The sequence below is a fragment of the Vicia villosa genome, linkage group LG7 (genome assembly GCF_029867415.1).
Source record: "Vicia villosa cultivar HV-30 ecotype Madison, WI linkage group LG7, Vvil1.0, whole genome shotgun sequence".
Classification (NCBI taxonomy): domain Eukaryota; kingdom Viridiplantae; phylum Streptophyta; class Magnoliopsida; order Fabales; family Fabaceae; genus Vicia; species Vicia villosa.
In genome coordinates, this window is record NC_081186.1 from 82,005,522 (window position 1) to 82,018,522 (window position 13,001).

At 36.5% G+C, this 13,001-nt stretch overlaps 3 protein-coding genes across 3 annotated transcripts; all 3 read left to right on the forward strand.

Moving 5' to 3' along the window:
* The first annotated feature begins 549 nt into the window (after positions 1-549).
* On the forward strand, positions 550-2,037 carry LOC131619483 (uncharacterized). Its single transcript, XM_058890571.1, has 2 exons — positions 550-1,683; positions 1,744-2,037. Exons 1-2 carry the CDS (start codon positions 550-552, stop codon positions 2,035-2,037), a joined length of 1,428 nt encoding a protein of 475 aa, XP_058746554.1.
* Positions 2,038-3,421: 1,384 nt separating this feature from the next.
* On the forward strand, positions 3,422-4,909 carry LOC131619484 (uncharacterized). Its single transcript, XM_058890572.1, has 2 exons — positions 3,422-4,555; positions 4,616-4,909. Exons 1-2 carry the CDS (start codon positions 3,422-3,424, stop codon positions 4,907-4,909), a joined length of 1,428 nt encoding a protein of 475 aa, XP_058746555.1.
* A 1,384-nt stretch (positions 4,910-6,293) lies between these two features.
* LOC131619485 (uncharacterized) lies at positions 6,294-7,781 on the forward strand. Its single transcript, XM_058890574.1, has 2 exons — positions 6,294-7,427; positions 7,488-7,781. Exons 1-2 carry the CDS (start codon positions 6,294-6,296, stop codon positions 7,779-7,781), a joined length of 1,428 nt encoding a protein of 475 aa, XP_058746557.1.
* Positions 7,782-13,001: the final 5,220 nt, after the last annotated feature.

Below are 13,001 nucleotides of genomic sequence, written 5' to 3' on the forward strand. Positions count from 1 at the left end.
GTACTTATGCTTTTGTTAGATATTAATGATATTTATAAAATTTTCAAATAAAATTTGTTCTTTTTTCTCAATTTGCAAATAAAATTTTCTTTTAGATATTCCATAATTTTTCTACATTCAATAATTGAATGTTATTATTTTTCTTTTAGATGTTCTATTAGTTTTCACTATTTAATATTAATTAGTATCTTGGGTTTCTCATTCATAGCTTAAAATTAGCTTCAATTATTTCTCACTATTTATTAGTTTATGAAGGAGGACGTTATGGATTCGTTTGGATGGAGTAAGAATCTGGATGGGATCTTCACCGTTAAATCTTGTTACGATAGGTTCAAAGTCAAACTCTCTGGACCTCCTTTTAATTTGGTAATTGTTAATGCAACCAATCATCTGTGGAAGGTAAAAGCTCAGTCTAAGAAAACTATCAAAACACCAAGCGACAAAATCAATATCTCTCTCTAAAATGTCGCTTTAACCTCTCTCTAGAAGGGGGTTAGGGTTTTCAATCTAGCTGATGAGTGGCCACCGGCAATCAAAGGATAAGGAAGGATGGAAAATAGTTTCTGGCCGTCGGAATCAGAGGAGGTGGAGCTTCAAATGGGACACATTCCCTTTGGGGGGAGTAACCGCAATCACCAGTCGTCTGGAGTGGAGATAACTTCTTTTTATGTTTCGGAATTCCCAGATTACTCAAGCGCGAAGGATCTTTTTGAGTTGTTTTGCTGTGTAGGGAAGGCGGTGGAAGTTTCAATCTCACCGAGGAGGAACAGTAGGGGAAAACGTTTCGGTTTTGCGTGTTTTCCAGGCATAGAAGATGGAAGGTTGTTCGCGGTCAGGCTCGATAATATCATTATAACAGGGAGGCAAATTCACGCCAATCTTCCTCGTTTTCAAAGGGGTAAGCTGGTAGGAGACTCAGGGTTTGTGAATCAGAGTATCGGAGGAGGGGGTTCCAAAGTGGGTAAGGAGGCGGCGGAGGGGAATTTCAGAGATGGAATGGGATCTAGGAGGGGCATCAGAACATTCGCGGCAGCGGTAGGGGGAGTTTCTGGTTGCAAAGATGTTACAGGGGAAGTGTCCATAAATTTCTGTTTCAAGTCTAATGATGAAGACAAAAAGAGATTTCTGAAAGCTTATGTTGGGAGAGTTCTCATTCCAAGGTCAGCTTACAACATTCAATCTTATATGGAGATGGATGGGGTCTACCCCGTGAGAGTAATTCCATTGGGAGGGGATGTCTGTCTGTCGAAGGATAGGGAGTCGAGATTTATTGAAGATTTGATTGTAGAAGGGGAAACCTGGTGGAAAAGCTGGTTCTCTGAGATTAAGAGGTGGGAGGAAGGAACGGTTGGTGAGAGTAGGGATGTTTGGCTGAGAATTTTTGGTATCCCTGCTCACGTGTGGATGTCTTACTTTTTTGTGGCATTGGCGGAGGTGTGGCTGAAATTCATTTGCGTGGACGAGAGAACAGCGAAAGGAGAAGCTTTTGATGTCGCAAGGATTATGGTGAAGGTTAATTTATATCTCAAAATACTTGATGTCTTTCCTGTTACCATTGACGGTAAGATGTTTAATTTAGTGATGCGAGAGGATGCGATAGGGTTGTTTGGAAGTAACGTTGAGCCATCGGGAAATAGGGATTCTGCTTCTTCATCAGCAGACTCTGAAAGAATTTGGCAGGATGTTAATGGAGTTGAAGAAGAGGATTTAGGAACATAATTTTCAACTGATTCTATTCAACAGTTTTCATTGAAGGGAAGTTTGAACCATGGCGTTGACGTTCCGTTCCGTGATCACGGAGAAATTGACAAGGGAGATTCGTCGGGAGGCGGAGGTGGAGGATCAGAAAATTTCAAGGGCTCGTTTTCGATTCCGGTTTTGCTGGGCAGGGAAGAAAACAGTGCTACTGCTTGGAAGGATGCAAAATTGGGGAGTTTCGACGAGGCTGTATCACGTTTTCGGGCAGAAACTTCTTTGAATTTTGACTCGAATAAATTAGTGGAAGAAGTGGTGATTATTGGTAATAAAATAAATTAGTGGAAGAAGTGGTGATTATTGGTAATAAAATACAGTGTTAATTAATTTTCAATAAAAATCAATTTATTTATATTACAAAATAATACAAAAAAAAATAGAAAGAATGAATGATAGATAAAATGATGTGGCTATTAATTTAAAAAAGAAAAATAGAAACAAAAAAGAGTACGTAAGAGTGACATATTGTGAGAGAGGAAGGTTGTATTGGTAAGATCTTATAGAGAATTGTTGTGTTTTTAGAGGGAGGATATGATTGTGAAAAAGAGACAAGAATTTAGAGAGTTAGGCAAAGCAACAAAATGAGCTCAGAGACATGGATTTGGACGATTAGGCAAATTAAGATGAACCAAATCCCAATTCACCTTTTATTTTTACTTTTGCTTTTGTTTTTTTATTTAGTAGATTGTTTTCATGATTTTGCACCAAAACTTATAGATAGTTACTCATGCTTAACTAAGCACAAACACATGCATATATCTTTTGGTGCATGTTGGGATATTCTCTTACTATTATCATGTATTCAATAAATGTTAGCTTTTTTCAAAACTAAAGTAGTGGTTTTCTTCATGATTTGCAATGAGTGTGTTACTTCAAGGCAGCTTTGAATTTGGGGAAGAGGCTGCCTTTAAAACTATAGATATTTTACATTTATTCAAATCTATTTTATTTACAAATTCTAAAAAATTAATTTTAATTATTATTTTGGTAGAGTTTTGCAATTTATATATGGAATTGTCAAATGGGAGTGCAAATGTACCTTTCTTGCAATTTGGATGGACGTATAAAGATGCATGTATAAATTGTACATATATCTTACAATTAAATGTGGAAATTTGTACTTATGCTTTTGTTAGATATTAATGATATTTATAAAATTTTCAAATAAAATTTGTTCTTTTTTCTCAATTTGCAAATAAAATTTTCTTTTAGATATTCCATAATTTTTCTACATTCAATAATTGAATGTTATTATTTTTCTTTTAGATGTTCTATTAGTTTTCACTATTTAATATTAATTAGTATCTTGGGTTTCTCATTCATAGCTTAAAATTAGCTTCAATTATTTCTCACTATTTATTAGTTTATGAAGGAGGACGTTATGGATTCGTTTGGATGGAGTAAGAATCTGGATGGGATCTTCACCGTTAAATCTTGTTACGATAGGTTCAAAGTCAAACTCTCTGGACCTCCTTTTAATTTGGTAATTGTTAATGCAACCAATCATCTGTGGAAGGTAAAAGCTCAGTCTAAGAAAACTATCAAAACACCAAGCGACAAAATCAATATCTCTCTCTAAAATGTCGCTTTAACCTCTCTCTAGAAGGGGGTTAGGGTTTTCAATCTAGCTGATGAGTGGCCACCGGCAATCAAAGGATAAGGAAGGATGGAAAATAGTTTCTGGCCGTCGGAATCAGAGGAGGTGGAGCTTCAAATGGGACACATTCCCTTTGGGGGGAGTAACCGCAATCACCAGTCGTCTGGAGTGGAGATAACTTCTTTTTATGTTTCGGAATTCCCAGATTACTCAAGCGCGAAGGATCTTTTTGAGTTGTTTTGCTGTGTAGGGAAGGCGGTGGAAGTTTCAATCTCACCGAGGAGGAACAGTAGGGGAAAACGTTTCGGTTTTGCGTGTTTTCCAGGCATAGAAGATGGAAGGTTGTTCGCGGTCAGGCTCGATAATATCATTATAACAGGGAGGCAAATTCACGCCAATCTTCCTCGTTTTCAAAGGGGTAAGCTGGTAGGAGACTCAGGGTTTGTGAATCAGAGTATCGGAGGAGGGGGTTCCAAAGTGGGTAAGGAGGCGGCGGAGGGGAATTTCAGAGATGGAATGGGATCTAGGAGGGGCATCAGAACATTCGCGGCAGCGGTAGGGGGAGTTTCTGGTTGCAAAGATGTTACAGGGGAAGTGTCCATAAATGTCTGTTTCAAGTCTAATGATGAAGACAAAAAGAGATTTCTGAAAGCTTATGTTGGGAGAGTTCTCATTCCAAGGTCAGCTTACAACATTCAATCTTATATGGAGATGGATGGGGTCTACCCCGTGAGAGTAATTCCATTGGGAGGGGATGTCTGTCTGTCGAAGGATAGGGAGTCGAGATTTATTGAAGATTTGATTGTAGAAGGGGAAACCTGGTGGAAAAGCTGGTTCTCTGAGATTAAGAGGTGGGAGGAAGGAACGGTTGGTGAGAGTAGGGATGTTTGGCTGAGAATTTTTGGTATCCCTGCTCACGTGTGGATGTCTTACTTTTTTGTGGCATTGGCGGAGGTGTGGCTGAAATTCATTTGCGTGGACGAGAGAACAGCGAAAGGAGAAGCTTTTGATGTCGCAAGGATTATGGTGAAGGTTAATTTATATCTCAAAATACTTGATGTCTTTCCTGTTACCATTGACGGTAAGATGTTTAATTTAGTGATGCGAGAGGATGCGATAGGGTTGTTTGGAAGTAACGTTGAGCCATCGGGAAATAGGGATTCTGCTTCTTCATCAGCAGACTCTGAAAGAATTTGGCAGGATGTTAATGGAGTTGAAGAAGAGGATTTAGGAACATAATTTTCAACTGATTCTATTCAACAGTTTTCATTGAAGGGAAGTTTGAACCATGGCGTTGACGTTCCGTTCCGTGATCACGGAGAAATTGACAAGGGAGATTCGTCGGGAGGCGGAGGTGGAGGATCAGAAAATTTCAAGGGCTCGTTTTCGATTCCGGTTTTGCTGGGCAGGGAAGAAAACAGTGCTACTGCTTGGAAGGATGCAAAATTGGGGAGTTTCGACGAGGCTGTATCACGTTTTCGGGCAGAAACTTCTTTGAATTTTGACTCGAATAAATTAGTGGAAGAAGTGGTGATTATTGGTAATAAAATAAATTAGTGGAAGAAGTGGTGATTATTGGTAATAAAATACAGTGTTAATTAATTTTCAATAAAAATCAATTTATTTATATTACAAAATAATACAAAAAAAAATAGAAAGAATGAATGATAGATAAAATGATGTGGCTATTAATTTAAAAAAGAAAAATAGAAACAAAAAAGAGTACGTAAGAGTGACATATTGTGAGAGAGGAAGGTTGTATTGGTAAGATCTTATAGAGAATTGTTGTGTTTTTAGAGGGAGGATATGATTGTGAAAAAGAGACAAGAATTTAGAGAGTTAGGCAAAGCAACAAAATGAGCTCAGAGACATGGATTTGGACGATTAGGCAAATTAAGATGAACCAAATCCCAATTCACCTTTTATTTTTACTTTTGCTTTTGTTTTTTTATTTAGTAGATTGTTTTCATGATTTTGCACCAAAACTTATAGATAGTTACTCATGCTTAACTAAGCACAAACACATGCATATATCTTTTGGTGCATGTTGGGATATTCTCTTACTATTATCATGTATTCAATAAATGTTAGCTTTTTTCAAAACTAAAGTAGTGGTTTTCTTCATGATTTGCAATGAGTGTGTTACTTCAAGGCAGCTTTGAATTTGGGGAAGAGGCTGCCTTTAAAACTATAGATATTTTACATTTATTCAAATCTATTTTATTTACAAATTCTAAAAAATTAATTTTAATTATTATTTTGGTAGAGTTTTGCAATTTATATATGGAATTGTCAAATGGGAGTGCAAATGTACCTTTCTTGCAATTTGGATGGACGTATAAAGATGCATGTATAAATTGTACATATATCTTACAATTAAATGTGGAAATTTGTACTTATGCTTTTGTTAGATATTAATGATATTTATAAAATTTTCAAATAAAATTTGTTCTTTTTTCTCAATTTGCAAATAAAATTTTCTTTTAGATATTCCATAATTTTTCTACATTCAATAATTGAATGTTATTATTTTTCTTTTAGATGTTCTATTAGTTTTCACTATTTAATATTAATTAGTATCTTGGGTTTCTCATTCATAGCTTAAAATTAGCTTCAATTATTTCTCACTATTTATTAGTTTATGAAGGAGGACGTTATGGATTCGTTTGGATGGAGTAAGAATCTGGATGGGATCTTCACCGTTAAATCTTGTTACGATAGGTTCAAAGTCAAACTCTCTGGACCTCCTTTTAATTTGGTAATTGTTAATGCAACCAATCATCTGTGGAAGGTAAAAGCTCAGTCTAAGAAAACTATCAAAACACCAAGCGACAAAATCAATATCTCTCTCTAAAATGTCGCTTTAACCTCTCTCTAGAAGGGGGTTAGGGTTTTCAATCTAGCTGATGAGTGGCCACCGGCAATCAAAGGATAAGGAAGGATGGAAAATAGTTTCTGGCCGTCGGAATCAGAGGAGGTGGAGCTTCAAATGGGACACATTCCCTTTGGGGGGAGTAACCGCAATCACCAGTCGTCTGGAGTGGAGATAACTTCTTTTTATGTTTCGGAATTCCCAGATTACTCAAGCGCGAAGGATCTTTTTGAGTTGTTTTGCTGTGTAGGGAAGGCGGTGGAAGTTTCAATCTCACCGAGGAGGAACAGTAGGGGAAAACGTTTCGGTTTTGCGTGTTTTCCAGGCATAGAAGATGGAAGGTTGTTCGCGGTCAGGCTCGATAATATCATTATAACAGGGAGGCAAATTCACGCCAATCTTCCTCGTTTTCAAAGGGGTAAGCTGGTAGGAGACTCAGGGTTTGTGAATCAGAGTATCGGAGGAGGGGGTTCCAAAGTGGGTAAGGAGGCGGCGGAGGGGAATTTCAGAGATGGAATGGGATCTAGGAGGGGCATCAGAACATTCGCGGCAGCGGTAGGGGGAGTTTCTGGTTGCAAAGATGTTACAGGGGAAGTGTCCATAAATGTCTGTTTCAAGTCTAATGATGAAGACAAAAAGAGATTTCTGAAAGCTTATGTTGGGAGAGTTCTCATTCCAAGGTCAGCTTACAACATTCAATCTTATATGGAGATGGATGGGGTCTACCCCGTGAGAGTAATTCCATTGGGAGGGGATGTCTGTCTGTCGAAGGATAGGGAGTCGAGATTTATTGAAGATTTGATTGTAGAAGGGGAAACCTGGTGGAAAAGCTGGTTCTCTGAGATTAAGAGGTGGGAGGAAGGAACGGTTGGTGAGAGTAGGGATGTTTGGCTGAGAATTTTTGGTATCCCTGCTCACGTGTGGATGTCTTACTTTTTTGTGGCATTGGCGGAGGTGTGGCTGAAATTCATTTGCGTGGACGAGAGAACAGCGAAAGGAGAAGCTTTTGATGTCGCAAGGATTATGGTGAAGGTTAATTTATATCTCAAAATACTTGATGTCTTTCCTGTTACCATTGACGGTAAGATGTTTAATTTAGTGATGCGAGAGGATGCGATAGGGTTGTTTGGAAGTAACGTTGAGCCATCGGGAAATAGGGATTCTGCTTCTTCATCAGCAGACTCTGAAAGAATTTGGCAGGATGTTAATGGAGTTGAAGAAGAGGATTTAGGAACATAATTTTCAACTGATTCTATTCAACAGTTTTCATTGAAGGGAAGTTTGAACCATGGCGTTGACGTTCCGTTCCGTGATCACGGAGAAATTGACAAGGGAGATTCGTCGGGAGGCGGAGGTGGAGGATCAGAAAATTTCAAGGGCTCGTTTTCGATTCCGGTTTTGCTGGGCAGGGAAGAAAACAGTGCTACTGCTTGGAAGGATGCAAAATTGGGGAGTTTCGACGAGGCTGTATCACGTTTTCGGGCAGAAACTTCTTTGAATTTTGACTCGAATAAATTAGTGGAAGAAGTGGTGATTATTGGTAATAAAATAAATTAGTGGAAGAAGTGGTGATTATTGGTAATAAAATACAGTGTTAATTAATTTTCAATAAAAATCAATTTATTTATATTACAAAATAATACAAAAAAAAAAATAGAAAGAATGAATGATAGATAAAATGATGTGGCTATTAATTTAAAAAAGAAAAATAGAAACAAAAAAGAGTACGTAAGAGTGACATATTGTGAGAGAGGAAGGTTGTATTGGTAAGATCTTATAGAGAATTGTTGTGTTTTTAGAGGGAGGATATGATTGTGAAAAAGAGACAAGAATTTAGAGAGTTAGGCAAAGCAACAAAATGAGCTCAGAGACATGGATTTGGACGATTAGGCAAATTAAGATGAACCAAATCCCAATTCACCTTTTATTTTTACTTTTGCTTTTGTTTTTTTATTTAGTAGATTGTTTTCATGATTTTGCACCAAAACTTATAGATAGTTACTCATGCTTAACTAAGCACAAACACATGCATATATCTTTTGGTGCATGTTGGGATATTCTCTTACTATTATCATGTATTCAATAAATGTTAGCTTTTTTCAAAACTAAAGTAGTGGTTTTCTTCATGATTTGCAATGAGTGTGTTACTTCAAGGCAGCTTTGAATTTGGGGAAGAGGCTGCCTTTAAAACTATAGATATTTTACATTTATTCAAATCTATTTTATTTACAAATTCTAAAAAATAAATTTTAATTATTATTTTGGTAGAGTTTTGCAATTTATATATGGAATTGTCAAATGGGAGTGCAAATGTACCTTTCTTGCAATTTGGATGGACGTATAAAGATGCATGTATAAATTGTACATATATCTTACAATTAAATGTGGAAATTTGTACTTATGCTTTTGTTAGATATTAATGATATTTATAAAATTTTCAAATAAAATTTGTTCTTTTTTCTCAATTTGCAAATAAAATTTTCTTTTAGATATTCCATAATTTTTCTACATTCAATAATTGAATGTTATTATTTTTCTTTTAGATGTTCTATTAGTTTTCACTATTTAATATTAATTAGTATCTTGGGTTTCTCATTCATAGCTTAAAATTAGCTTCAATTATTTCTCACTATTTATTAGTTTATGAAGGAGGACGTTATGGATTCGTTTGGATGGAGTAAGAATCTGGATGGGATCTTCACCGTTAAATCTTGTTACGATAGGTTCAAAGTCAAACTCTCTGGACCTCCTTTTAATTTGGTAATTGTTAATGCAACCAATCATCTGTGGAAGGTAAAAGCTCAGTCTAAGAAAACTATCAAAACACCAAGCGACAAAATCAATATCTCTCTCTAAAATGTCGCTTTAACCTCTCTCTAGAAGGGGGTTAGGGTTTTCAATCTAGCTGATGAGTGGCCACCGGCAATCAAAGGATAAGGAAGGATGGAAAATAGTTTCTGGCCGTCGGAATCAGAGGAGGTGGAGCTTCAAATGGGACACATTCCCTTTGGGGGGAGTAACCGCAATCACCAGTCGTCTGGAGTGGAGATAACTTCTTTTTATGTTTCGGAATTCCCAGATTACTCAAGCGCGAAGGATCTTTTTGAGTTGTTTTGCTGTGTAGGGAAGGCGGTGGAAGTTTCAATCTCACCGAGGAGGAACAGTAGGGGAAAACGTTTCGGTTTTGCGTGTTTTCCAGGCATAGAAGATGGAAGGTTGTTCGCGGTCAGGCTCGATAATATCATTATAACATGGAGGCAAATTCACGCCAATCTTCCTCGTTTTCAAAGGAGTAAGCTGGTAGGAGACTCAGGGTTTGTGAATCAGAGTATCGGAGGAGGGGGTTCCAAAGTGGGTAAGGAGGCGGCGGAGGGGAATTTCAGAGATGGAATGGGATCTAGGAGGGGCATCAGAACATTCGCGGCAGCGGTAGGGGGAGTTTCTGGTTGCAAAGATGTTACAGGGGAAGTGTCCATAAATTTCTGTTTCAAGTCTAATGATGAAGACAAAAAGAGATTTCTGAAAGCTTATGTTGGGAGAGTTCTCATTCCAAGGTCAGCTTACAACATTCAATCTTATATGGAGATGGATGGGGTCTACCCCGTGAGAGTAATTCCATTGGGAGGGGATGTCTGTCTGTCGAAGGATAGGGAGTCGAGATTTATTGAAGATTTGATTGTAGAAGGGGAAACCTGGTGGAAAAGCTGGTTCTCTGAGATTAAGAGGTGGGAGGAAGGAACGGTTGGTGAGAGTAGGGATGTTTGGCTGAGAATTTTTGGTATCCCTGCTCACGTGCGGATGTCTTACTTTTTTGTGGCATTGGCGGAGGTGTGGCTGAAATTCATTTGCGTGGACGAGAGAACAGCGAAAGGAGAAGCTTTTGATGTCGCAAGGATTATGGTGAAGGTTAATTTATATCTCAAAATACTTGATGTCTTTCCTGTTACCATTGACGGTAAGATGTTTAATTTAGTGATGCGAGAGGATGCGATAGGGTTGTTTGGAAGTAACGTTGAGCCATCGGGAAATAGGGATTCTGCTTCTTCATCAGCAGACTCTGAAAGAATTTGGCAGGATGTTAATGGAGTTGAAGAAGAGGATTTAGGAACATAATTTTCAACTGATTCTATTCAACAGTTTTCATGGAAGGGAAGTTTGAACCATGGCGTTGACGTTCCGTTCCGTGATCACGGAGAAATTGACAAGGGAGATTCGTCAGGAGGCGGAGGTGGAGGATCAGAAAATTTCAAGGGCTCGTTTTCGATTCCGGTTTTGCTGGGCAGGGAAGAAAACAGTGCTACTGCTTGGAAGGATGCAAAATTGGGGAGTTTCGACGAGGCTGTATCACGTTTTCGGGCAGAAACTTCTTTGAATTTTGACTCGAATAAATTAGTGGAAGAAGTGGTGACTATTGGTAATAAAATAAATTAGTGGAAGAAGTGGTGATTATTGGTAATAAAATACAGTGTTAATTAATTTTCAATAAAAATCAATTTATTTATATTACAAAATAATACAAAAAAAAAATAGAAAGAATGAATGATAGATAAAATGATGTGGCTATTAATTTAAAAAAGAAAAATAGAAACAAAAAAGAGTACGTAAGAGTGACATATTGTGAGAGAGGAAGATTGTATTGTAAGATCTTATAGAGAATTGTTGTGTTTTTAGAGGGAGGATATGATTGTGAAAAAGAGACAAGAATTTAGAGAGTTAGGCAAAGCAACAAAATGAGCTCAGAGACATGGATTTGGACGATTAGGCAAATTAAGATGAACCAAATCCCAATTCACCTTTTATTTTTACTTTTGCTTTTGTTTTTTTATTTAGTAGATTGTTTTCATGATTTTGCACCAAAACTTATAGATAGTTACTCATGCTTAACTAAGCACAAACACATGCATATATCTTTTGGTGCATGTTGGGATATTCTCTTACTATTATCATGTATTCAATAAATGTTAGCTTTTTTCAAAACTAAAGTAGTGGTTTTCTTCATGATTTGCAATGAGTGTGTTACTTCAAGGCAGCTTTGAATTTGGGGAAGAGGCTGCCTTTAAAACTATAGATATTTTACATTTATTCAAATCTATTTTATTTACAAATTCTAAAAAATAAATTTTAATTATTATTTTGGTAGAGTTTTGCAATTTATATATGGAATTGTCAAATGGGAGTGCAAATGTACCTTTCTTGCAATTTGGATGGACGTATAAAGATGCATGTATAAATTGTACATATATCTTACAATTAAATGTGGAAATTTGTACTTATGCTTTTGTTAGATATTAATGATATTTATAAAATTTTCAAATAAAATTTGTTCTTTTTTCTCAATTTGCAAATAAAATTTTCTTTTAGATATTCCATAATTTTTCTACATTCAATAATTGAATGTTATTATTTTTCTTTTAGATGTTCTATTAGTTTTCACTATTTAATATTAATTAGTATCTTGGGTTTCTCATTCATAGCTTAAAATTAGCTTCAATTATTTCTCACTATTTATTAGTTTATGAAGGAGGACGTTATGGATTCGTTTGGATGAAGTAAGAATCTGGATGGGATCTTCACCGTTAAATCTTGTTGTAGCAACCTGCCTAAAAATTAAAGCTTAGAGAGTCGCCACCTATTCTGAAGGGCGAATAGGAAACCCTACGCAGTTTAGAGATCGGGGTAAGATACTATATTCAGGTCGAGGGAAGGTGTTAGGCACCCTCAACCCTTTCCTATTGGCTTTGAATCTAAGGATAAAGGTTTATGGTTAAAATTGAGGTTTATAGCTAAGGAAGTGAAAAGGGCAAAATTGAGATTTGAAGTGAATTGAGATTTTAGGGTGGGGGACTCGCCTTGTTGCCAAGTGCCTACGTACCTCCTTAGGGAGGATCAGAGTCTACGTAGTTCGGGGGACGGGTTGTACGCCCTTAAGGTTTGAAATTTGATTTGAAGGTTTGAAGGCTTTGAATAGCCTGTCGTAGATAAAAATCTGTATTTGGAGTTTGAAGTTTGAAAAAAAAATGTTTTGAAGTTGTTTTAGATGTTCTGGGCGTACAACCCTGATTTGGCACAATTAACCGCAATGATCAATAGGTTTGATCACCATAGTCAAAAGATTAGGGGTTTTGTACCATTACCAATTCAAATCGATTGATTCGATTATCACTAATAATGAATTATTGTGTTTTATTATTTTTTATGCATTTTATTTTTGTATTGTTACCCCTCATAACCGATTAATACGATTACGAATAATAACAAATTGACGTCTCGAAAATAAGAAAGGTTAATCATCGCGACTAATAAGATAGTCGAAACCATTTAACCAAATAGGAATTAATTGTATTTTAATTAAATAAATATTTTAAGAAAATTAATTATTGCCCATCACGACTAATGAATTTAATCGGAACGAATCAATAAGTTAGAAATTTAACATTTATAATATATATTAACTTATTTATAAAAATAAATTATTATATAAATAACTATTAAATATAATTAACCAAAATATTTAAATTAATAAAAACAAATAAGTTAATTAGTGATTTTGATTCCATATGGTTGGTTTGGGGGTGTATGTTATGGGAGATCAGATCTGGGGCGCAGGATCTGAGTTAGTGATACATAGAGGGTTTAGATCTGAGGGACCATGGTAAGCTTAAAGTTCAGCGCAGCATGTGATCAAGGGCCAAAGTCTTTTTATAAAAAATAATAGGGAGCGAGGGATCGAACCCTCGTCCCTTTGCTCACATGCGCGCAGTCTTACCACTTCAGCTG